General features: G+C 44.8%; 2 protein-coding genes across 2 annotated transcripts; both read left to right on the top strand.

Annotated features, from left to right (window-relative positions):
- Window positions 1–8170: 8170 nt before the first annotated feature.
- ccndx (cyclin Dx) lies at window positions 8171–11849 on the top strand. The gene is made up of 4 exons (XM_072443825.1): window positions 8171–8512; window positions 9520–9735; window positions 10351–10659; window positions 11697–11849. The coding sequence occupies exons 1-4, from the start codon at window positions 8171–8173 to the stop codon at window positions 11847–11849; spliced, it is 1020 nt and encodes a 339-aa protein (XP_072299926.1).
- Window positions 11850–13426: 1577 nt separating this feature from the next.
- On the top strand, window positions 13427–26537 carry nucb1 (nucleobindin 1). The gene is made up of 14 exons (XM_072442722.1): window positions 13427–13498; window positions 14991–15114; window positions 15500–15607; window positions 16490–16622; window positions 17397–17500; window positions 17577–17645; window positions 18215–18331; window positions 18497–18587; window positions 21246–21304; window positions 21920–22012; window positions 22264–22353; window positions 22766–22936; window positions 25468–25564; window positions 26397–26537. The coding sequence occupies exons 2-14, from the start codon at window positions 14995–14997 to the stop codon at window positions 26468–26470; spliced, it is 1326 nt and encodes a 441-aa protein (XP_072298823.1). The 5' UTR covers window positions 13427–13498; window positions 14991–14994; the 3' UTR covers window positions 26471–26537.
- Window positions 26538–26743: the final 206 nt, after the last annotated feature.

Genomic DNA, 26743 nt, shown 5'->3' with positions numbered 1-26743 from the left:
GTGAGAACTTTCACTCTCAAGGACTTTTTAAGTAAATACCGTAAATACAAATACCTGAAAACATACAGTACTTTAGCACTTTGTTACTTTTCTCCACTGTAAATTGCACAATGGTTATGATTTGACACATAATAACGCCTGATAACGCACTTATTTTGTTGAATTAATGTCAGAAAAATGTGTTTTTGCTGCGTTTAAATTGTCTGTGCATTTTTCGTTGGAGTTGCGCTTTTTGATGACATCACAGAGGGATTCAGCTCTACTTCCTGTGTCCTTTTTTTAACTTCACTTTGTAAATCTTTCCTCACAAACTGCAACTTGACTGACGTGAAACTGTAATAAATATTTGCTGCCGGGACCATCTCGCCAAAGGACTCGGAGTAAGTACAGATACTAGCAACCTTAGAGTACTTTTACTTTTGTACTTCCACTGTTGCCTTCCCAGGAACTTGATACTTCTTTCATCTGATGTGGACAAAAATAAATACATGAAGATAAAGTTAAGATGTTTAAAGGTGCAGTACACGTTTTTATGTCCTTTTTACACTGTTAAAAAAAGTTATATGAACTTAAAGCGCCCCCTACAGGTGCTCACTGAACTATAATGCATTAAAATAATATAAATATAAATAAATTAATATATATATATATATTAATATATAAACATTTTTTTTATTTTTAATAAATATGTTATCACAGAATAGCACATTTTGTAGGTTAATCACTTCACTTCCTGTTTGAAATTGATGACATCACAGTAGGAAATTACCCAGCAAACACTGGGAAAAACCTCATCTGATGTCACAGAGGACTTAAACTCATGTCATAGTTATAAGTAAATGTGAAATGTCTGCTCTTGGCTCACTGAATTTCTGCCTTTTGAAAGATGAATTAACAAAGCTTTAAACAATGAGTCCAAAAATATGTTTTAAACTCACATTGTCCTGTCAGAACAATGTGTAACTGACATTTATGATTTTAAATGACAAATTGGTGCTTTGTGATTTATTGCAGTGTAAAGAGTTGTCTGTGTCTCCAGCAGCAGGTGTGTGTCTCTGCTCCGGTGACAGACATGTGTTTAAAGGTCCTCTCCCCCCTGTGTCCCCCCCGTCTCTCTCCCCCCCGTGTCTTTGGGGTAAATGGCGTGTAAAACAAGGGGCGTGGCACACTCCTCGGCAGCTCTTGTGTGGTGTGAATGCAGCTGGTGTCGCATGAATCTGATGAGCCTCAAACGAGCCATAAATCTGCACCGGAGCCACCTTTACGGCTCCGCGATCTGCACCGGAGCCACTTTTACGGCTCCGCGATCTGCACCGGAGCCACGTATCTAGGATGTCCAGTTGGAGTTCCCCAAGGCTCTGTACTTGGGCCTTGGATGTTCCGAGGGCCGCGCCTTTGCTGGTCCCAGACTCTGGAATAGTCTTCCTCAGAGCGTTAGAACAGCCCAATGTCTGAATATTTTTAAATCTTTCTTAAAAACCTTTTGTTACACAGGCTCTGAACACAAGATGAGCAGAACATTTTATAGGTTATTTTACCTTGTTTTTTTAATGTGTGTGTTTTATTGTGTTTTATATACTTTGGGCCTTTGTGGTGTTTGCTTTATAAATAAAACTTTACTTTACCTCTGTCACCCATGTCCCCCTTGCCTCTCCGGCCTCCCCGGTCACCCCTGTCCCGCCTGTCGCCCCTGCCTCTACTGTTCCCCACGTTGCCCCTGCCTCTCCTGTCGCCCCTGACACCTCTGTCGTCCATGTCACCCCTGCCTCTCTTGTCACCCTGCCTGTCCTGCCTCCCCGGTCACCCCTGTCACCCCTGTCACCCTACCTCTCCTGTCACCCTGGCTCTCCTGTCGTCCCTGTCGCCCCTGTCACCTCTCTGTCTCTGTGACTCAGATTTAAATCAGGAGCAGCTGTTTCTCTCGTCACGTTTGAATTATTGATGTTTTGGGCTCTAAACGTATTGTTTAACTCCTTTTACCTGAAATCTGAACCCGTCACTGAACCTGCCGCCGAGCACCTGACGCCGAGCACTCGACGTGTGTCTGCCACAGGCGAGGGCGTAACACAGAGATCCAAACACAAAGCTTTGGTCTGAGTTAAAGACGTGAAGAGGAACATGATGTGAAACTGGGATTAACTCTGAATGTGACGCACGTGAGCGACGTCAGAGAATTTACTGCATTTACTGGACATTTAACATTTAATATTTGCATATTAGGACACAAACTTTCACTGGACAAGTACTCACAGAAATGTTGAGCTTGCAATATCTTTTAAGGCTATAAGGCAATTTTAAGGCTAAAAAATGTTTGTTGTTTCCCCTTCCAAGTGGAGAAAGAGAACTAACATTTGTACTCAAGTAAAAGTTAAGTTACATGACTAAAAATGTACTCGATTACAGCTAATGTCCGGCAAAGTTGGGCTTTTTAAAACTCTCACTGTAAGTTTATGAGTTTAGTCCTCAATTAGCCACTACTTTCCTTCACTTATTCAGTAAAAATAGTCAGTTTACGGTTGAATAATTTTGTAGTTATTTAAGATATGAGTTATTTAAATTTCAAGTTTACTTGATTTTCACCTGAGATGAAATCTTATTTTACTGAAGAAAACTATACGAACCTTATTTTACTGAAGAAAATGACATGAACCTTATTTTACGGAAGAAAATTATATGAACCTTATTTTACTGAACAACATGATATGAACCTTATTTTACTGAAGAAAATTATATGAACCTTTTTTGACATGTTTTGGTTCCACTGTGTGTGTCATCTGAATCTGATCATGTTGTTATATTAATATATAAATAACCTCTGTGATATTATATTATATAATCTGTGGCTCTTTAACTTTCGTGTGTGTGTGAAATGAGCTTGAGAGTTTTGGTGTAAAAAATATATATTTTAGAATTAGGTCTAAAGGGGATTAAACTGGGTCTAAACCAGGGCTAAAAAACAACAACAAATAAGATAAGATAAGATAAGATATTCCTTTATTGTCCCACATGGGGAAATAAGAAAACCAAATACTTTGAAACAAGTCAAAAATCTATTACAAATGTATTATTCAAATTAAGTTCATTCATTCATGTTTGCAGAGCACTCTAGACGCTTCAGTCCAAATAAACATTTATCTATTTGCCCTATTGTGCCGAGGGGCGTGGCAGGGGGAGGAGGGGGGAGTCTCCCACGGGACGAGCCTGAAGTGTGAGCAACAGTTGTGAGTCCAGGATGGAGTCAGATTTAAGGTTTAAAGTCAAAGTGGCACTGAATAAAACCAAGACAGGACTTAATCTGGTCAAAACCAGGATTATCTAGGACTAAATTAGGTTTATATAACTCTAAAATAGTTCTCAACCAGGTCTAAACCAGGACTCATTTGTCATTGGAATAAGAAAAGTGTCCAGACAAAGAAAACACGTCTTAAGTTTGACTGGTTTTAACTGGACATTCTGTGTTTTCGGTGCTTAAACTTAACCAAACGTGTTTCCCTCTGTGGAGTCATTGTGCGGAGGGGCGTCTCCCGAGGGACCACCCGACTGTGAGTGCGAGCACCCGGCATGGGGCCCGGCATGGGGCCCGGCTGGTGTTTGTTAAAGAGACAATGCGCCCGCTGCTCCTGTCTGCTGTCAAAAGAGGAGCAGGTTCACACAAGATGGCCGCTCCCTGGAGACCACAGGAGGAGAATGACAAACATGTGAGCCAATTAGCTCCATTAGCTCCATTAGCTCCATTAGCTACATTAGCTCCATTAGCTACATTAGCTACATTAGCTACATTAGCTAAACCACTCGAGTGAAAATGTATGTGTGGAATTGTATCGATCGGCACGCGACGGGAAAGTGGCGGCAACAAGAGTTAAAATCATTATCAGAGTAGTTATTAGGTTAAAGTTAGATAAGACTCAGTTTAGTTAAGTTTAGATTCAGTTTAGTTAAGTTTAGATTCAGTTTAGTTAAGTTTAGATTCAGTTTATTTAAGTTTAGATTCAGTTTATTTAAGTTTAGATTCAGTTTAATGAAGTTTAGATTCAGTTTATATTCAGTTTAGATTCAGTTTATTTAAGTTTAGATTCAGTTTAATGAAGTTTAGATTCAGTTTATATTCAGTTTAGATTCAGTTTATTTAAGTTTAGATTCAGTTTAATGAAGTTTAGATTCAGTTTATATTCAGTTTATATTCAGTTTAATGAAGTTTAGATTCAGTTTAGATTCAGTTTAATGAAGTTTAGATTCAGTTTATATTCAGTTTATATTCAGTTTATATTCAGTTTATATTCAGTTTATATTCAGTTTATATTCAGTTTAATGAAGTTTAGATTCAGTTTAGATTCAGTTTAGATTCGGTTTATTTAAGTTTAGATTCAGTTTATTTAAGTTTAGATTCAGTTTATTTGAGTTTAGATTCAGTTTATTTAAGTTTAGATTCAGTTTATTTGAGTTTAGATTCAGTTTAGTTAAGTTTAGATTCAGTTTAGTGAAGTTTATATTCAGTTTAGTTAAGTTTAGAATCAGTTTAGTTTAATTGAGTTGAGTTTAGTAAAGACAGAATTGTCAGAGTTTAGGCTGAGTTTGGATTGAGTTTAGTTAAATTTAGATTCACTAGTAGTTAAGTTTCGATTTATAACCCACATTTTTAAGCCAGTTTTAGTTTTAGTGGATTTAAATAATTTAGATTATTTATGAAGAGACAAGAAGACTTTTATCTTGTTGCTTAATTATTTGTCTTGGTCCTGGTCCCGGTCCAGGTCCAGGTCCAGGTCCAGGTCCAGGTCCAGGTCCAGGTCCAGGTCCAGGTCCAGGTCCAGGTCCAGGTCCTGGTCCTGGTCCTGGTCCCGGTCCCGGTCCTGGTCCTGGTTTTTCCCCTGAGACTCATCAGTCTCTGACTTTGACACATGGTTTCTGGGTCACTGCTCCAGCAATAAATATTTAATGTTCAGAAACAATGAACAAAAGAACAGTTTTCAAGAGCAACTTTCATAAACAAAGAAGATTTATCAAGATTTCTGGATCACTTTTTATATTGCACTAAATCCTCCAGTTACAATTCTCTTTTTCTAAACTTAGACTTATTAAAACACGACGCCAACAAAGGAACAAGAACGTTGATAAATTGCCATTTATTGCCAACAAAAATTCATAAATTCGTTTTGCAAAGGGTTTATCAGGATTTTGCCGTGTTTTTAAAGCTTTGAACGAGTGAGACTTCGCTGTAAACCGGACCCTCTGCCACTGCATCGACAAACAGACTGATAAGACAAAGCTAACGTCATTAGCCCTATTTAATCCATCTGTTTTTGTCGTTTCCTTTTGGGGAGTGACTCGGGTTGACAAAATGGGAGTGGAAATCGGGATTAGCGTCTTCAAAGCCGGCGCGAGTTACTCTTTAACGTGTTGGCCCCGTTACGTGTCTATTACAGTTTCATGAGCGTTTCCCGATCGACCCCCGGTGACCCCGCCCCCCCTCCCTTCGCGTGACCCCCGGTGACCCTCGAGCGACCTACGGCAACCGGCCCTTCACTCGGAGCGGGGCCGTAAACAAGCCCGGCCTTTGTGATCCGACCCCATTGTCACCGTCTGAGAGTGGAGATGACCTTCCGCCCCGCCCACCACCAGCCCCACCCACCGCGAGCCCCGCCCACCTCCGAGTCCCCCGTCCACCTTCGAGTCCCCCGACCTCACCCTCAGAACATGTTTACAGTCGCCGCTGTTGTTTTAGAGAGAGATTATGGAGCATGTTGTCTAGAATTGAAGCTGTTTCTCAAACTTAGGTACGCTAGCTTGTTCTCGGGTTACGCGGCGACACCTTTTCAGTTCTGGTGTCGTTTAGAGTACATTATATTCACATTTTGGAGTAATTCCTCTGTTAAAACAGCCGTAACGATGGTGTATTCCAACTCAAGACCTGGTTTAGACCTGGAAGAGTTTGAGAGATGACATTAGAGCGGCGGTTCTCAACGAGAATATCAATCTTTTAAAAGTTATAGATTAAACATGGAATATCACAAACTTTCCAGGTGGTTTAGAGTCAGTGAAAGCCTCGGACTGTGCGTGACGTCAGAGCTGCTTCAAACACTTTAACTCTGGACTTAAACACAGATTATGGCACAGACTCAGCGTTTTGATGCACAAAAATCACGTTATTAAAGATGATTTTAATGTGTGCAAACTGCACAAGGTCAGATGGAACGATCTCGTGGCAAAAGTCAATTATTATTTATTGTTTCATCAATGTGCAATTTCATGTCAAATCTGAGCCCGTACAACGCTCTAAGGAAAGATAAATACAGACCATAAAAACAAAAAACACTATTTTTAAATAGTATAATTTTCGATTTTTCAATTTAAAATTTTTCAATTTTCAATATTTCAATAACATCTGACTGGGCTAAAGTAAATATTTGAGTTGTTTTAACATAAATCTAAATTGTATATAAAGTGAACTAATAACGTTTTGCCAAGAACTTATTTACAGTTATTATTTACAACAACTAAACTGTTCTAGTCACACTTAAACTTACAACAGTGAGTCGAGAGCAGACATTTAGTTATGACTCAGACTCATGAGTTTAAGTCTCATAAACTCTATGACTCACACTGTCCAGTTTGATCAAAGTATTTAAAGGGCCCATGACAGGTTTTTACAACTTTTTAAATTTTACTTTATTTGGTGTGTTTATACCTGTTGAGCATATAAATGAGAGTTTTACACCAATCGAGCAGGTATTTGTGGAGAAAAGTAAAGAAATCTGTAGAAAATGACAGGAAGTGACATCACACCAGAATGCAGAATTTACACAAAGAAACTACTTTTTTTTTACTCTTTAAACATTAATTCAACAAATTGCTCTCATGAATTTGTATTTGTCAAATAAAAAAAAGAACATTAGATGTGTTTTGGCCCAGTGTTTTGCTGGGTAATTTCCTACTGTGATGTCATCAATTACAAACAGGAAGTGAAATTAAAAACCCTTAAAAAAGAGCTTTTCTGGGATTGTTTATGTTTTTTTACAGTTTTTTTTTAATCAAACTTCAAACTATATTCTTCTTAACTGCATTTTTGCTCAATGAGTCGCCCGACCTGTAGGGGGCGCTTTACTTTTGTGTAACTTATCGGTCCTGTGCGTTTTTACAGCGTAGTTTTTCCGATGTCGCTCAAACGAGTTCCAGAACGTTCCCTTCAGACGCCGGTCGCTTAAACAGTCTCCGTCTTGTTCTGATTTCCCACTGGTCGCTCGCCCCGTCTCCCCCTCCCGCCCCGCCTCCCGACCCGCCTCCCCTCTCCGTCCCGGCTCGCCTTTCTCGTCCTCGGGCGCAATCTGTCGCCCGTCCCCTCCCGCCACGCCCTCTGCTCTCCTCTCCCCACCTGTCGGGGACAATTGTGGCACATTGTCGCTGTCTCCGTCCATTGTTTCGCGCCTCCAGAAGTGTCCTCCCAGTGTTTTCAGCCTTTTCACCGCTCCGGCCACGCCCTCCGCCGGTATAAAAGCCCAGAGACAAAACACGCCGGGCCACTCGCCGCTCACGACCACCCGAGCCGCCGGAGAGAAGGGAGAGAGCGGGATCTGATCCGAAACTGCGATGGAAATAAGAGTTTTTGCTCAACAAGTTGGAGCAAAAAAAGGACATTTTTGAAGCGAGAAAAGTCACTAAACTTAACTTTTTGAAGTAAAAGTCGCGGTATTTCTAACTTTACTCGGCGAGATCGGAAGGAAGAAAGTTTTGGAATTTTGCCAGAACTTTCAAACTTTTACGATAGTTTTGGAAGTAGCGGTGGTAGTATTAGAAGTGGTCGTAGTAGTAGTAGAAATAGAAGTAAAACTTGCAGTAGTAATAACCGTAACTTTAGGGTGTGATGTCCCAAAACGTCACACTTTTGAAACTTTTGCAGTACTTTTAGTAGTAGTAAAAATAGTGATAGGTGTAGAAATAGTAGTAGTAGTAGTAGTAGTAGTAGTAGTAGTAGTAGTAGTAGTAGTAGTAGTAGTAGTAGTAGTAGTAATTATAACTTTACTTTAGGTAGAAACTGTTTTTTTTTTTTATTTCCAGGACGAGTCACAAATCCATAACTTTTGTAGTAGTTTTAGTAGTAGTTTTCGTAGTAGTATTTGTAGTGGTTGTCGTAGTAGTTTTGGTCGCAGTAGTCGCAGTAAAAGTACACTGGGTGAAGATGGCTCAGGAGTCGTCGGTGTCGCTCTGGTGTGAAGAGGCAGAAGATGCACACTGTCTTTTCCTGGAGGAGAAGCAGGACCACCACGCTGCGTCTGGGGTCCCGGTCCAGACCCCGGTCCTGACCCCGGTCCGGGCCCCGGCCCAGACCCAGATCCAGACCCCGCTCAAGGTCCAGGAGCGGTCCGAGGTGCCGGCCGCCTGGGATCCGTCCGTCCTGGGACAGCGGGCGGTGGCGAGGCTCCTGGCGCTGGAGCTGAAGTATCTGCCGTCGGTGCTGTACGTGAGTCTGATCCAGGGGGCGCCACAGAGCAGGGACGAGCTGGTCAAGTGGGCCATGGAGGTGAGCCACATTCACTTTACTTTCAAATCTTTATTACATTTGAATCATATTTTGCATCTCACTCGTGTTTTTACTGAATTGATTTCAAAGTAAACAACATGAAATCCCCAAAATTCATTTTAGAGAGATTTTAAATGTATAAACCATTATAATTCATATTTGGAAGGTGAAGCATCCAAAGAAAAGGAAGTTAAGGCACACAAATCCAAAATAAAAGTCCTTTCTTCCTGAATTGTTCTCTCTGGTTTGTTTTTGTTGTTTTATGTTTAAAAAAAATGGGGGGAAAAGTTAACTTGACCTGTTGAATTTGCAGTGAAATGTTCTGTTTTTCTATAGTTTTGTGATGATGTTATGATTTATTGTTTTTTAGGTTTTTTAATCTCATGGTGTGTTAGTGTCTAGTATTGTTTCATCAGATTATGAATTTCAAATGGTGGCAATTTTCTCACTGAATTTCGCAGTGTAAAATACATTTTTAAGGAGTTTTCCCAGTTTAAATGTGAGAAAATATGCAATTATTTATTTTTCTAACACTAAAAAACTTTTTTCTTTAAAATGAGGGTATAAACAAAATTAAAATATTAAAAAACTTTCAAAATGATCTACTCTCTCTCTCTCCTCTTTCCTCCTCCTCAGGTGTGCTCAGACTCCTTCATAACCTCTTTCTCCTCCTCTTTCCTCCTCCTCAGATGTGCTCAGACTCCTTCATAACCTCTTTCTCCTCCTCTTTCCTCCTCCTCAGATGTGCTCAGACTCCTTCATAACCTCTTTCTCCTCCTCTTTCCTCCTCCTCAGGTGTGCTCAGACTCCTTCATAACCTCTTTCTCCTCCTCTTTCCTCCTCCTCAGATGTGCTCAGACTCCTTCATAACCTCTTTCTCCTCCTCTTTCCTCCTCCTCAGATGTGCTCAGACTCCTTCATAACCTCTTTCTCCTCCTCTTTCCTCCTCCTCAGGTGTGCTCAGACTCCTTCATAACCTCTTTCTCCTCCTCTTTCCTCCTCCTCAGGTGTGCTCGGACTGCGGCTGTGAGGAGCAAGTCTTCCCTCTCTCCGTCTCCCTGTTGGACCGGTTCTTGAGCGAGTCCCTGTCCATCCCTGCGTCTCCGTTTTGCCTGGCGGCGGCGTGTGTTCTGGTGGCGTCCAAACTGTCGGAGTGCGAGACGTTGCCCGTGGACACGCTGTGCGCCGCTGCAGAGTACAGCTTCAGCTCGCACAGCCTCAGGGTGAGGGCCGCTCTCATCTCACTGTGACCGCAGCTTATGGTCAGAGAAGAAGTATGAAATGTATTATAGGCCTAAGAATACTACATACATAATGAAAAGTGTATTTTGTTGTGAGTTTCTACTGGTTTGTTTCAAATATAGTCCTGGTTTAGTGCCTTCTTTAGACCTGCTTTAGTCCTGGTTTGGTCCAGGTTTGGTCCAGGTTTGCTCCTGATTTAGTCCTGGTTTAAAGAGAGGTGGAGGGCTGTGGTTTTGGTCCTCCTTCAGTCCTGGTTTTGATCTCTAGACTCTTTCATGAGATGGAGGGTTCTTTAGTGGTACTGGTTCTGACTTGGTTCTGACCTGGTTCTGACTTGGTTCTGACCTAGTTCTGACTTGGTTCTGACCTGGTTCAATCCTGGTTCTTACCTGGTTCTGACTTGGTTCTGACCTGGTTCTGACTTGGTTCTGACTTGGTTCTGACCTGGTTCTGACTTTGTTCTTACCTGGTTTTGACCTGGTTCTGACCTGGTTCTGACATGGTTCTGACTTGGTTCTGACTTGGTTCTTACCTGGTTTTGACTTGGTTCTGATTTGGTTCAGACCTGGTTCTGACCTGGTTCTGGTCTCTTTCAGGACATGGAGCGTGTTGTCGTGGCGACCCTGCGTTGGGACCTGGCCTCCGTCACGCCACAGGACTTCCTGCCTCACTTTGTGTCTGCGGCGGTGACATCATCATCGTGCGACGGTGCAGATCTGGCATCAACGGTGCGCAGACACAGCGACACGCTCTCGGCTCTGTGCGTGTGCGACTCCAGGTTCCTGGGGGCCCCTCCGTCCCTGCTTGCGGCCGGGGCCCTGTGCTGCGCCCTGAAGGGACTCGGGACAAACCAGGCCCTGGAAATGACCACCGAGAGGATCGCCCACCTGTGCCAGACCGACCCAGTGAGTCCTCCTCCTCTGCTCCATTAAACAATGTTCATAGGGACTTCCCAGGGTCCCCTGTCCTTAGACCCACCCTCCAGGAAAAACTACAAAACCTCCTCTGACCTTCTGCTCCTCTGACCTTCTCCTCTGCTCCTCTGACCTTCTGCCCCTCTGACCTTTTGCCCCTCTGACCTTCTGCTCCTCTGACCTTCTCCTCTGCTCCTCTGACCTTCTGCCCCTCTGACCTTCTGCCCCTCTGACCTTCTGCTCCTCTGACCTTCTCCTCTGCTCCTCTGACCTTCTCCTCTGCTCCTCTGACCTTCTGCCCCTCTGACCTTCTGCCCCTCTGACCTTCTGCTCCTCTGACCTTCTCCTCTGCTCCTCTGACCTTCTGCCCCTCTGACTTTCTGCTCTTCTGACCTTCTGCCCCTCTGCCCCTCTGACCTTCTCCTCTGCTTCTTTGACCTTCTCCTCTGCCCATCTGACCTTCTCTTCTGCTCCTCTGACCTTCTGCTCCTCTGCCCCTCTGACCTTCTCCTCTGCTCCTCTGACCTTCCGCCCCTCTGACCTTCTCCTCTGCTGCTCTGAACTTCTGCTCCTCTGACTTTCTGCTCTTCTGACCTTCTGCTCCTCTGCCCCTCTGACCTTCTCCTCTGCTCCTCTGACCTTCCGCCCCTCTGACCTTCTCCTCTGCTCCTTTGACCTTCTCCTCTGCCCCTCTGACCTTCTCCTCTGCTCCTTTGACCTTCTCCTCTGCCCCTTTGCCCTTCTCCTCCGCTCCTCTGACCTTCTGCCCCTCTGACCTTCTGCTCCTCTGACCTTTTCCTCTGCTCTTCTGACCTTCTGCTCCTCTGACTTCTTGCTCGTCTGACCATCTGCTCCTCTGCCCCTCTGCCCTTCTCCTTTGCTCCTCTGACCTCCTACTCCTCTGACTTTCTGCCCCTCTGACCTTCTCCTCTGACCTTCTCCTCTTCTGCTCCTCTGACCTTCTCCTCTTCTGCTCCTCTGACCTTCTCCTCTTCTGCCCCTCTGACCTTCTCCTCTTCTTCTTTCAGGCCGTGTTGCAGTGCTACAGTGAGATGATCGAGTTTGTTCTGCGCGAGCATCTGAGCGGCGGGCTCCAGAGCGCCCCCTCGCAGAAGGAAGAGGAACTGACGGAGCCTCCTCGCCCCGGGACGCCCGCCGACATGACCGAGATCGACTTTTAACGGACCAAACCGCAAAACCACGATCCGCACGAGCTGAAACGACTGCGAATCAGAATTTTAATCCTGATTTAAACAGAAATATATAAATTATTTTACTTGTTTTTTAATTGAACATCCAAATCTTATTTTTTGGGCAGATCATTTGTGAAGCAACAATGACCAATGCCATGTCCAACAATGTCCAAAAACAGCTTTTTAATCTTGCATTGTTTTAATTATCTTGAAAATGTATTTAAATACAAGTCACATCATTTAGATTGAGTGAATAAAGCTCTAAACTGGCTGATTTATGACAGATAAAAAACCTTTAAAAATCTTTATGACGACAAAACTGAAGCACTCCCGGAGCACAGACCTGTCTCCTCATCATTTATTTATTCTTTCTTAAATTCGGGCACGTTTTTGTTCTACTTGAATTTCCGAAATTGTAATCTCTTCTTGTTCGTCTGGTATATTTGTATTTATTATTTGAGTGTTTTTACTGCACTGGGAGACGATTGAAATATGAACAGATTTATACTTTTTACAGTCGGTCGGAAAAAGGTCGGGGCCGCGCGACTTTTGTACGGGAGAATTTACCCTTGAACTGTGGAAATGCAGATGTTTGTGGTGTTTTTGGTTCATATCTCTGTAATTACTGCCTCGGAACGTCGCGTTAAAGACGTTAAAGCCATAATGAGGTGAACGTGACGAGTTTGTGGAGTCAAAACCAAACGAATATGAGAAGGACAAACGTTTGTGGATCATAACTTTGTATTTTTCTTCCAAAAGCAGCGCCTCGTGTGACCAATCAGAGCCTCAGATACTTTTCTTACCGTGTGATGTTTATTTATTATTTTGTGCTTAATTTATTCTCTGTTCATTGTTTTGAGACGTGCCATATCCTTTATATTATTATTATTATTATTACTATCTATTTGAATTGACTTTTTACGTAATGATTATTTATGTGTTTTATTTATTACAATGTGCAATTACTGTTGTTTGGTTTGATGTTAATTTATTCCCTTTTGCGTTGAGTCTGTGCTCTGTTTTAAATACTTTACGCAGCAAATCTATTTTTCAAAATAAATAAACTGTTTTGTATATAATATAAAAGGGTTTTTAAATGTTGGTGTGTTTCAGTGTCAATATTCACTACTTTGGACATATTTAATGCTTTAACGCACACATTTCATATAAGGAACCAGTATATGCTATTTTCCTGCTTATATAGATTTTATATTTATCGGTTTTATTTTTGAATAATTAGGCCTCGCTTATATTGCAGTTTAAATACATTAATAACTGATTTGTATATATTTGTATATATTAATTATCTATTTTAATTGTATTATTCTAGGCAAATTTTAGGAGTTTGAATATTGCACCAAAAAATTCTGGCAGATAATAATAAATAAATAATTAAATGAAAGTAAAATGAAATCAATAAAAAAATACATAGATATATAAATATGAATGACAAACAACATTATATTAGAAACATGTATGTGGTAGAAAATAATAAAATGTAGTTAAACTATATATAAACATACAAAAATAAACAAATAAATAAATAATAAAAATCCGAGTCGACCTTTTTCCTGACGTCATAATCCCTCGACGCGCACGCAGCCTGGACGCAGCGGATCGGGCAGCGGCGTAAACAGGTACGAAAACGGCTCCGGGCGCGTGTTTACGGGGGGTTTCGGACCCGCGCTCGCCCACGACGACCCCCGCGGTGGCCCCGAACGCGAGGGTCGAACGGAGATTTTAAAAGAAGAAGCGGCAGAGGCGGACATAGAAGCGGGCATCATGATGCTGCAGCGACGCGGATGTTACGCTAATGTCACCGCTGCAGCACAGATTTATTATTTACTCTATAGATCTATCATTCACTTTATAGATTTATTATTCACTTTATAGATCTATTATAAGATTCACTTTTGTCTGTTTAAAATGACCCAATGCCGCTGTAAAGTCTTATTTCTGCCGCTGCTTGAGTTTCTTGGGCTTCTCTTCTGCAGATGCGTCATTTACATCCGCATTCGCTGCACTAGCTCGTGGCCTTTTAATATGTCTAAATCTGGCTCTATATTGTTCCTAAGTTCAGTTTTTATATTTCCATTTGCGCTGTGACGTGTTTGGACTTTTATTTGTGCTTAAACTTAAGTCCAGACATGATCAAATTACAAATACGTTAAAAGATAGCGATTTGCAATGTATAGAATTTGAGAAATATCGTGAATTTTGTCCTGAAAATGTGCACAATTTCAATATTTTATCGTTTATAGTAATATATTTGAATGAAAAGCGCTGTGTAACGTAAAACTGAAGAGAGATTTGTTGCAAACTCTCAAATAAGAGCCCAAGGAAATGCTTCTGAACGTTTGTGATTAATTGTAGATAAAGATTCAGTTGTAGTTTTATGATCGATTTGACCGACATTTCCCGTCAGTTATTTTGTACATATTATATTTGCTGTTAACATAGATAATTATTCCACAAATACACAATTTATTTATTTCTGTATTTGATGAGACGAACCAGATGTTTAAACCTTTTAAACTCTCACTTTGGACGGACAAAAACACATTTAGGAGTTCTTAAATATGCAATTTTTTTAGAAATATTTGCATAAATTTGCTGCTTCTTCCGTCTTTCTGGATCAGAGCGAGTGCCATTATGTGCTTCATTTGTTGTTCATCAATGCTGTGATGTCATCAATGTGCGCCGTACTTTATGGATAAGATAAATAAATTTAAATAAGATAAAATTAAATGAAAAAATAAGTTGGTGAAATAAATGAGTAGAATAAATCAAATAAGATAAATAAGATACATTAGTTAATAAAATGAGTGAAATAAATAAGCAAATTAAATAAGATAAATAAATTTAAATTATCAAAATAAAATTAAAAAATAAGTTAATAAAATTAGTGAAATAAATAAAAAATAAATAAAATAAGTTGAATTAATTGAATAAGTTAATAAAATACATAAATCAAATAAATGTAATTAATTAAGTTAATAAAATAAAGAATCTTCAGCCCAAACACTTTCGATGGTGTGTTTTCTCGTCGAGTCGACAGAATAATCGACTCTGACCGTCCCTCACTCTCTGACCCTTCCTCTCTCTGACCCTTCCTCTCTCTGACCGCAGGAGGATGGTCAGTAAAGGTGTTTCTCTGCTGCTCTTGACATTTTCTGTCGCCGTCTTTTCCGTTCCCATCGAACGCAATGAAGTGGTCCAGGAAACCAAGGAGGAGCCACAGGAGGAGAACCTGGTGACATTACACCTTCCACCGGGACGCGCCCTTACACGTGACGCGCCCTTACACCGGGACGCGCCCTTACACCGGGACGCGCCCTTACACCGGGACGCGCCCTTACACCGTGACGCGCCCTTACACCGGGATGCGCCCCAATCTGACACGCCCCAATCTGACACGCCCCAATCTGACACGCCCCAATCTGACACGCCCCAATCTAAGATTAAATTATATTTTAGCCTTGACTGTGGTGTTTGCATCTCGTGTCTAAATGACATAAATACATTTTTAGGCTGTAAAATAGAGCTCATAAAACCTTGATTATGCCAAATAAAGACCAACCATGTTTTTGTGTGATTCATATATTTTCTCTTTTTAAATGAGGTTTTCTTTGTTCCAGGACACGGGTTTGTACTACGACCGATATCTGCGCGAGGTGATCGAGGTCCTGGAGACGGACTCTCACTTCAGAGAGAAACTCCAGACGGCCAACACGGAGGACATCAAGGTGCTTAGCGACCATCACCGTTCAACCTGACTACCGCGCTTACCCTGACTACCACGTTTACCCTGACTACCGCGCTTACCCTGACTACCGCGCTTACCCTGACTACCGCGCTTACCCTGACTACCACGCTTACCCTGACTACCACGCTTACCCTGACTACCACGCTTACCCTGACTACCACGCTTACCCTGACTACCACGCTTACCCTGACTACCACGCTTACCCTGACTACCACGTTTACCCACGTTTACCCTGACTACCACGTTTACCCACGTTTACTCTGACTACCACGCTTACCCTGACTACCACGTTTACCCTGACTACCACGCTTACCCTGACTACCACGCTTACCCTGACTACCACGTTTACCCTGACTACCACGTTTACCCTGACTACCACGCTTACCCTGACTACCACGCTTACCCTGACTACCACGCTTACCCTGACTACCACGCTTACCCTGACTACCACGCTTACCCACGTTTACCCTGATTACCACGTTTACCCTGACTACCACGCTTACCCTGACTACCACGCTTACCCTGACTACCACGCTTACCCTGACTACCACGTTTACCCTGACTACCACGCTTACCCTGACTACCACGTTTACCCTGACTACCACGCTTACCCACTTTTACCCTGACTAATGCTCGTGACAGGAAACATTCTCCTGACCTACTCCTGACCTCCTCCTGACCTCCTCCTGATCGCCTGACCTCCTCCAGACCTCCTACAGACCTCCTCCTGATCTCCTCCTGACCTGTTACTGACCTCCTCCTGATCTCCTCCTGACCTCCTCCTGACCTCTTGACCTCCTCTTGACCTCCTGACCACCTCTTGACCTCCTCCTGACCCGTTGCCATGCGCGTGTTGTTTCAGAGTGGGCGTCTGAGCAAAGAGCTGGACTTGGTTGGTCATCACGTCCGCACTCGCCTGGATGAGCTCAAGAGACAGGAAGTGTCCCGACTCCGGATGCTGCTGAGGGCCAAATTGGACAGCACAAACACTCAGAGTGAGAACCTCCTCCAGCATTCTCTCAGACGGATGTGAAAAATGTGAAAAATGTGACACTTTGAGAGTTGTTTGTTTGAGGCCTCAGTTCATCTGTCAATCAAATGCTCAAATAATCAATAATGTTCAAACTGCGCTGCCTCCACAGCAGGGCCTTTGTTCCACTGTCACCGGACAGCTCTGATGTCCTGCTCTAGACCTGGTTTAGTCCTGGTTTAGTCCTGCTCTAGTCCTGCTTTAGACCTGGTTTAGTCCTGGTTTAGACCTGGTTTAGGCCTGGTTTAGGCCTGGTTCAGTCCTGGATTAGGCCTGGTTTAGTCCTGGTTTAGTCCTGCTTTAGACTTCGTTTAGTCCTGCTTTAGACTTCGTTTAGTCCTGCTTTAGACATGGTTTAGTTCTGGTTTAGACCTGGTTTAGTCCTGCTTTAGACCTGGTTTAGTCCTGCTTTAGTCCTGGTTTAGTCCTGCTTTAGACCTGGTTTAGACCTGGTTTAGACCCGGTTTAGACCCGTTTTAGACCCGTTTAGTCCTGCTTTAGTCCTGCTTTAGTCCTGCTTTAGACCTGCTTTAGACCTGGTTTAGTCCTGGTCACTTGGTCTCACTATGTCTGAAAAGTCAATTTTCTTCCTGTTTCTTTTGTTCCCGTGGCTGTGGCTGTGGCTGTTCCCGTGGCTGTGGCTGTTCCCGTGGCTGTGGCTGTTCCCGTGGCTGTGGCTGTTCCCGTGGCTGTGGCTGTTCCCGTGGCTGTTCCCGTGGCTGTGGCTGTTCCCCTGCAGGTTTACAGATGGACTACACGTCGCTGCTCAAACAGTTCGAACACTTGGACCCACACAACCAGAACACATTCGAGGCCAAAGACTTGGAGCTGCTCATCTCCACGGTAACAGACTCATGAGTCCACACACGACTCACGGTAGAAGATTATAATCTATATGTTTACGCTCTTCTGTTTGCAGGCGACCAAAGACCTGGAGAACTACGACGCGGAGAGACACGAGGAGTTCAAGCGATACGAGATGTTAAAGGTGATCTTCACTTCTGAGGACGCGGAGGGAGGGAGGACGCGGAGGGAGGGAGGAGAGGGAGGGAGGAGGCGGAGGGAGGGAGGACGCGGAGGACGCGGAGGGAGGAGGCGGAGGGAGGGAGGACGCGGAGTGAGGGAGGACGCGGAGTGAGGGAGGACGCGGAGTGAGGGAGGACGCGGAGTGAGGGAGGACGCGGAGTGAGGGAGGACGCGTGGAGGGAGGACGCGTGGAGGGAGGACGCGTGGAGGGAGGACGCGTGGAGGGAGGACGCGGAGGGAGGACGCGGAGGGAGGACGCGGAGGGAGGATGCGGAGGGAGGACGCGGAGGGAGGAGGTAAAGGGAGGAGGCAAAGGGAGGGAGGAGGCAGAGGGAGGGAGCAGGCAGAGGGAGGGCGGAGGGAGGAGGAGGCAGAGGGAGGGAGGAGGAGGCAGAGGGAGGGAGGAGGAGGCAGAGTGAGGAGGCAGAGTGAGGAGGCAGAGTGAGGAGGCAGAGTGAGGAGGCAGAGTGAGGAGGCAGAGTGAGGAGGCAGAGTGAGGACAGAGGAGTAAACCTGTGACTGGTTTGACAGGAGCACGAGAGGCGTGAGTATCTGAAGAGTTTGGACCTGGAGAAACGAGAGCAGGAGCAGAAGAGGCTGGAGGAGCTGAAGGACAAACACAGACAACACCCCAAAGTCAACGCCCCGGTAACAACACACAAGTCACCCAGGTTACGTTGTGAGAGGAAGATAAATGCACCTTAAATAAGTCTAAAACGGAGTAAAACACCTTCGACCCATTAATAACCTAATGATTTAAAGAAGTGTTTTGAGTCCTGTAAACGTCAGTATAAACATGAGGTGTGTTTCCAGGGCAGCGTGGACCAGCTGAAGGAGGTGTGGGAGGAGACGGACGGACTCGACCCCAAAGAGTTCAACCCCAAAACCTTCTTCAAACTCCACGGTTTGAACCCCATTCTAATCCTGGTCTAGACCTGTTCTAGTCCTGGTCTAGTCCTGTCAGGGCCGGCCCAAGCCTTCAGGGGGCCCTAAGCAAATATATTTTTGGGGGCCCCTCACCACGTCATCAGAATCAGTTTTATTGCCATTGTCAGTGAACAATTCACATATGGGAACTTTCTTCAACGCAAACAAAGAGCACCAGAACGCCAGGGCATCTGTTTGCCATCTAGGTTTATTCTAGGTTATGTTTGTGGGCGTTAAGGGTTTACAGCCACATTAGCAGTTTAATTGAATGAACAGGGGGGTCTGGGGGCCCTCCCCCAGAGATTTTCAAACCTTTTTCGTGTATTCTGGTGCCTTTTAATGTGGTCCAGCCGCTAAAGTAAGAGTAAAATGTTGAGGTTGTAATGCTATAAAATGATGATGAGATGAAACTGTGCCAGATGACTAAAATAACTAAAGCCAGTTATTAATACATTAGTGTACTTAATTATTCGATACAATATTGGCTATGAAAAATAATGATGGTCGAATTGTTTTCATAACAAAATAAATGTACCTAAAACATAATTTTGTTCCATTTGTTAAATACCATAACGAACTATGAACCACCGGAGGGCCACAGTGTATTTGTTAATACTAATTAACATTGATAACTAATGTTCTTATTAGACAATTAAAGCAATCACCACTTAACATGGAGGAATGGACTGCAATAGCGCTCACTCATCATAACATAACACAAGGAAGGTCAAGTAAAAACTGACCAAACATCAGCAGAACTACAAATATGACATACATTAAAATCTACATTCTCTATTTAACTGAAATATAAAAGTAATAGTTATCCTTACTAATTTATCTTTTACTGTTCCCAACTGTTCCTTCTTGCCAAAGTGACAAAACAAGTTATATTAAATTAAACAAATGGCATAAGCTTTGCTTGATAACGCTCATAAAACTACACAAAAATTCATTCAGACATATTATGCGCGGTGCTCGCTAAGAGCTCTCGTAACACCTCCAGGCTGAGCAACTAACATGACAGACTCATGTACTTTGAAACAGCAGAATTAAGCGTCTCTTTGTACGATAAGTTCAATACTTGGAAAGTGTTGTTGCGTTTGCTGTTTCTTTACATCGTCAAGTCGTTTCTTTCGTTTTTTGGCTTCTGGACATGAGGACCACGCAGGGACCACGTTATGTTTATATTTTGCTCTCGATCTCCTCGCGCACAATGGAGTTGACCAATCAGCGCAGGTTTGGTGCCTTGGTTGCCAGATTGTCATTACAAAAAAAATGTGATTTGTGCGTTATATTTTACCGCTGTGTGCGCTGCCGCGCTGCTACACTAGTGGCGCGCGCTCATAATACATCCATGCGCACGCTGTGCTTGCACTTCGCATAAGACGGGTTGCCAGATTGGGGGCCCTATCAACGCCTCGGGGCCCTACGCGGCTGCTTAGTTCGCTTATAGGCTGGGCCGGCCCTGAGTCCTGTTCTAGTCCTGTTCTAGTCCTGGTCTAGTCCTGGTCTAGTCCTGGTCTAGTCCTGGTCTAGTCCTGTTCTAGTCCTGTTCTAGTCCTGGTCTAGTCCTGTTCTAGTCCTGTTCTAGTCCTGTTCTAGTCCTGGTCTAGTCCTGGTCTAGTCCTGGTCTAGTCCTGTTCTAGTCCTGTTCTAGTCCTGGTCTAGTCCTGTTCTAGTCCTGTTCTAATCCTGGTCTAGTCCTGTTCTAGTCCTGTTCTAGTCCTGTTCTAGTCCTGTTCTAGTCCTGTTCTAGTCCTGGTCTAGTCCTGTTCTAGTCCTGTTCTAGTCCTGGTCTAGTCCTGTTCTAATCCTGGTCTAGTCCTGTTCTAGTCCTGTTCTAGTCCTGTTCTAGACCTGGTCTAGTCCTGTTCTAGTCCTGTTCTAGTCCTGGTCTAGTCCTGGTCTAGTCCTGTTCTAGTCCTGGTCTAGTCCCAGTTCTAAAGTGCTGTTTGTGCGTGTAGGTGTAGGTGTAGGTGTAGATGTAGATGTAGGTGTAGATGTAGATGTAGATGTAGGTGTAGATGTAGGTGTAGGTGTAGATGTAGATGTAGATGTAGATGTAGGTGTAGATGTAGATGTAGGTGTAGATGTAGGTGTAGATGTAGGTGTAGGTGTAGATGTAGATGTAGGTGTAGATGTAGGTGTAGATGTAGATGTAGGTGTAGATGTAGATGTAGGTGTAGATGTAGATGTAGGTGTAGATGTAGGTGTAGATGTAGATGTAGATGTAGGTGTAGATGTAGGTGTAGATGTAGGTGTAGGTGTAGGTGTAGGTGTAGGTGTAGGTGTAGGTGTAGATGTAGGTGTAGGTGTAGATGTAGGTGTAGGTGTAGATGTAGGTGTAGGTGTAGATGTAGATGTAGGTGTAGATGTAGGTGTAGGTGTTCCCCTAGAAAAATTGCTGTAGATTTGTCTCACTCAATTTTAGTACAAATCTCATGTTCACTCTGCTAGATAAATCTGATTGATTGATTGATTGACAGGATACTTGCTCTACTAGAAAGCGTCTGTAAACGACTTTTTGATTTAGCCTCAAGTCCAAAACACTTCTGCTTCGTCAGCACATTACACACGTGTCCACATTGTCCACCTGGAGGGACATCTGATCCTCTGAATGTGTTTGTTTTGACAGACGCAAATGAAGACGGCGTTCTGGACGAGCAGGAACTGGAGGCTCTGTTCACCAAAGAGGTCGTGTTTCTGCTTCTCTGTGTCTCGTTGTGTCTCGTTGACGTGTTGTCTTCGTGTCATCTTCATGCTTCGTGTCTCCTTGGGTCGTTTCTCGTGTCTCGTTATATCTCTTTGCGTCGTCTTCTGGTTTTCATGTCTCGTCTTCGTGTCTCGTCTTCGTGTCTCGTCTTCATGGTGTCATGTCTTCATGGTGTCTCGTCTTCATGTTGTCTCGTCTTCATGTTGTCTTGTCTTCATGTTGTCTCGTCTTCATGTTGTCTCGTCTTTGTGTCTCGTCTTTGTGTCTCGTCTTCATGTCTCGTCTTCGTGTCTCGTCTTCATGTTGTCTCGTCTTTGTCTCTCGTCTTCATGTCTCGTCTTCATGTCTCGTCTTCATTTCTTGTCTTTGTGTTGTCTTGTCTTTGTGTCTCGTCTTCATGTCTCGTCTTCGTCTTGTCTTCGTCTCGTCTTCATGTCGTCTCGTCTTTGTGTCTCGTCTCCGTGTCTCGTCTTCATGTCTCGTCTTCATGTCTCGTCTTCATGTCTCGTCTTCGTCTCATCTTCATGTCTCTTTTGTTGCGCTCACACAATCGTGTCGTGGTTCTTCTCGTGAAGCTTCTGGTTCATGTGTTTCAGCTGGAGAAGGTTTACAACCCCAAGAACGAGGAGGACGACATGATGGAGATGGAGGAGGAGCGTCTGAGGATGAGAGAACACGTCATGAACAACGTGAGTCTGTCTCCTCCTCCTAACTCTGTTTTGTCCTCCACCTAACTCTATCCTCCTCCTCCTCTTAACTCTATCCTCCTCCTCCTAACACTATCCTGCTCTTGACTGTCCTCCTCCTCCTAACACTATCCTGCTCTTGACTGTCCTCCTCCTCTTAACTCTGTCCTGTTTCTCCTCCTCCTCCTCCTCCTCCTCCTCTTAACTCTGTCCTCCTCCTCCTCTTAACTCTGTCCTCCTCTCTGTGTCTGAAGGTGGACCAGAACAAAGACCGTCTGGTGAGTCTGGACGAGTTCCTCAAATCCACAGAGAAGAAAGAGTTCAACAGCCACAGAGAGTGGGAGGTGAGATGCCCATGTTTGTTATGATGACTTCATAATGACCACGGGTTGAGGCCCACGGGGGGTTGAGGCCCACGGGGGGTTGAGGCCCACGGGGGGTTGAGGCCCACGGGGGGCTGAGGCCCACGGACCTCACGGGCTGAGGCCCACTGGTCCTGGGCATCGGTCCAATGACTGAGCAAAATGATGCATATAACATACATGTGAAAAATGTCATGGAAAACACAATCAACATGCCATTAAAGCAATGACGTCATAGTGTGTACAATATTCACATTTGATAACTTCACATTTTTTGACCTGTTGAAATGCAGTGACTTTCTTTAATTTAAATTCAAATAAAGATAAATATTTGAGCTTAAATGTTCTTTCATCATTTGTGTCGTTTAACTTGACCTCACGATGTGTTTTTCAGACACTGGAAACGAAGCAGGTTTACACGGAGGAGGAGCTACAGCACTTTGAGGTGGAGCTACGAGACAAGGAGGAGGAGCTAAAGAGGAGGGCGGCGGCTTTAACCGAGGAACAGGAAGTGCTGAAGGAGCGAGGGAAGGCTCTGGAGGCTCAGAGGAGGGAATACCAACAGGTGAGAGGCCCAGAGGAGGGAATACCAACAGGAGAGAGGCCCAGAGGAGGGAATACCAACAGGTGAGAGAGGCCCAGAGGAGGGAATACCAACAGGAGAGAGAGGCCCAGAGGAGGAATACCAAGAGGAGAGAGGCCCAGAGGAGGAATACCAAGAGGAGAGAGGCCCAGAGGAGGAAATACCAACAGGAGAGAGGCCCAGAGAAGGGAATACCAACAGGATAGAGGCCCATAGAAGGGAATACCAACAGGATAGCGGCCCAGAGGAGGGAATACCAACAGGAGAGAGGCCCAGAGAAGGGAATACCAACAGGAGAGAGGCCCAGAGGAGGGAATACCAACAGGAAGGAATACCAACAGGAGGGAATACCAAACAGGAGGGAATACCAACAGGAGGGAATACCAACAGGAGGGAATACCAACAGGAGGGAATACCAACAGGAGGGAATACCAACAGGAGGGAATACCAACAGGTCAGAGGCCCAGAGGAGGGAATACCAACAGGTGAGAGGCCCAGAGGAGGGAATACCAACAGGTGAGAGGCCCAGAGGAGGGAATACCAACAGGTGAGAGGCCCAGAGGAGGGAATACCAACAGGTGAGAGGCCCAGAGGAGGGAATACCAACAGGTGAGAGGCCCAGAGGAGGGAATACCAACAGGTGAGAGGCCCAGAGGAGGGAATACCAACAGGAGAGAGGCCTAGAGGAGGGAATACCAACAGGTGAGAGAGGCCCAGAGGAGGGAATACCAACAGGAGAGAGAGGCCCAGAGGAGGGAATACCAACAGGAGAGAGAGGCCCAGAGGAGGGAATACCAACAGGAGAGAGAGGCCCAGAGGAGGGAATACCAACAGGAGAGAGAGGCCCAGAGGAGGGAATACCAAGAGGATAGAGGCCCAGAGGAGGGAATACCAAGAGGTGAGAGGCCCAGAGGAGGGAATACCAAGAGGAGAGAGGCCCAGAGAAGGGAATACCAACAGGAGAGAGGCCCAGAGAAGGGAATACCAACAGTATAGAGGCCCAGAGAAGGGAATACCAACAGTATAGAGGCCCAGAGGAGGGAATACCAACAGGTCAGAGGCCCAGAGGAGGGATTACCAACAGGATAGAGGCCCAGAGGAGGGAATACCAACAGGATAGAGGCCCAGAGAAGGGAATACCAACAGGTCAGAGGCCCAGAGAAGGGAATACCAACAGTATAGAGGCCCAGAGAAGGAATACCAACAGGTCAGAGGCCCAGAGGAGGGAATACCAACAGGATAGAGGCCCAGAGGAGGGAATACCAACAGGAGAGAGGCCCAGAGAAGGGAATACCAACAGGAGAGAGGCCCAGAGGAGGGAATACCAACAGGTGAGAGGCCCAGAGGAGGGAATACCAACAGGTGAGAGAGGCCCAGAGGAGGGAATACCAACAGGAGAGAGAGGCCCAGAGGAGGGAATACCAACAGGATAGAGGCCCAGAGAAGGGAATACCAACAGGATAGCGGCCCAGAGGAGGAATACCAAGAGGAGAGAGGCCCAGAGGAGGAATACCAAGAGGAGAGAGGCCCAGAGGAGGAAATACCAATAGGAGAGAGGCCCAGAGAAGGGAATACCAACAGGATAGAGGCCCAGAGGAGGGAATACCAACAGGATAGCGGCCCAGAGGAGGGAATACCAACAGGAGAGAGGCCCAGAGGAGGGAATACCAACAGGAGAGAGGCCCAGAGGAGGGAATACCAACAGGAGAGAGGCCCCAGAGGAGGGAATACCAACAGGTGAGAGGCCCAGAGGAGGGAATACCAACAGGAGGGAATACCAACAGGAGGGAATACCAACAGGAGGGAATACCAACAGGTCAGAGGCCCAGAGGAGGGAATACCAACAGGTGAGAGGCCCCAGAGGAGGGAATACCAACAGGTGAGAGGCCCAGAGGAGGGAATACCAACAAGTGAGAGGCCCAGAGGAGGGAATACCAACAGGTGAGAGGCCCAGAGGAGGGAATACCAACAGGTGAGAGGCCCAGAGGAGGGAATACCAACAGGTGAGAGGCCCAGAGGAGGGAATACCAACAGGTGAGAGGCCCAGAGGAGGGAATACCAACAGGTGAGAGGCCCAGAGGAGGGAATACCAACAGGTGAGAGGCCCAGAGGAGGGAATACCAACAGGAGAGAGGCCCAGAGGAGGGAATACCAACAGGTGAGAGAGGCCCAGAGGAGGGAATACCAACAGGAGAGAGAGGCCCAGAGGAGGGAATACCAACAGGAGAGAGAGGCCCAGAGGAGGGAATACCAACAGGAGAGAGAGGCCCAGAGGAGGGAATACCAACAGGAGAGAGAGGCCCAGAGGAGGGAATACCAAGAGGATAGAGGCCCAGAGGAGGAATACCAAGAGGTGAGAGGCCCAGAGGAGGGAATACCAAGAGGTGAGAGGCCCAGAGGAGGGAATACCAAGAGGAGAGAGGCCCAGAGGAGGGAATACCAAGAGGAGAGAGGCCCAGAGAGTGTTTTACTTCGTCAGTTACAGTTTAAAGCTGGGACTCTCTCTTCTTCAGGCCGTGCTGGAGATGTCTCACAGGCAGAAGCAGCCTGAGGACGCAGCGCCTCCTGCTGGTCCCAACGGAGAACTGCACTTCCAGCCGCCGCCCAAAGGTACAAACTAATTATGACTCTGACACTATCATACAGGGGGCGCTAAGCGAGCTCTGTAACTATGGCTACTGGAGGATTCTAGATGGAAAATATTTTGGATTAAAGTGCATTTTAGCAGAAAATAGGAATTAAAAAAAAAAAAAATGACATTTTGCTTTAATAATTCCCAGACAAACGAGGCAGTTTAGACAAAAAGATTGATTTTTAATAGAATTCATGTAAACGTTAAAGTAACTAGCATCTCCATGGAGATGTTAATGCGTTGACTGGAATGTTCCGCAGTAAAGCATTTAGCGCTAATTTAGATAATGATCGACTATAATGATGAGAAGAACTTGTAGAGCAATTTTCTGAATTCAAGTACTTTTGTTTTGCTAACATGTCCCGCTCTTTTTATACATCCCTCCCTCTCTCTGTCAACCCTCTTTCTCTTCTTTATTCCCCTTCTTTTCTTTCTCTTCTCTTTCGTCTTTTCATTCTTTTTTTCTTTCTCTTCTCTTCTTCCTGTTCTCTTCTTTATCTCCTTCTTCTTTCTATCCCTTCTCTTCTTCCTCTTCCTTCTGTCCTTTCTCGACTTACTCTTCCTTCTCTTTTCCTCTTCTTCCTGTCCCTTCTCTTCTCTTGTCCCTTCTCTTTTTCCTCTTCCTTCTCTTCTCTACTTGTCCCTTCTTTTCTCTCTCTCTTCTCTTCTTTCTGTCCCTTCTATTCTTTCTCTTCTCTTCCTCCTCTTCTTCCTGTTCTTTCTCTTCTTCCCTTTCCTCTTCCTCTTCTTCTCTCCTTCTCTTCTCTTCTTCCTCTTCTTCCTTCTCTTCTTCTTCTATTCTTCTTCCAGTGGAGAACGGCACAGACGTCCTGCTGGAGCCTCCTCAGAATCTTCCTCCTCAGAATCTTCCTCTTCACACTTGAACCTTGTCCACATTCGTCACATTTAAGCTGAACTCGCGTGTTTTTTGTTGCACATGAATAAAGTCTAAACGGGTCAAAAGAACCTGAAACAATAAGGTTCATGTTTTCTGTTCGAGTCGTTTAAAGTCGCTCAGATCTGGACCTTCAAACGTCCTTCCAGAAGTGTGAACATGACCAACTGGATTCTAGATTGTTCCCTGGACTTTGTGATAGAAAAAGAAACGGACATTTCTGTTCTGGAAACAGTTTAAACTGTTGTGTTTAGAGGGTCAA

This window comes from Eucyclogobius newberryi, unplaced genomic scaffold, assembly GCF_026437365.1.
Source record: "Eucyclogobius newberryi isolate DKJ021-1_F unplaced genomic scaffold, fEucNew1.0.hap1 SCAF_13, whole genome shotgun sequence".
NCBI classification, from domain to species: Eukaryota; Metazoa; Chordata; class Actinopteri; order Gobiiformes; family Gobiidae; genus Eucyclogobius; species Eucyclogobius newberryi.
This window is presented reverse-complemented; position numbering and strand designations above follow the sequence as displayed.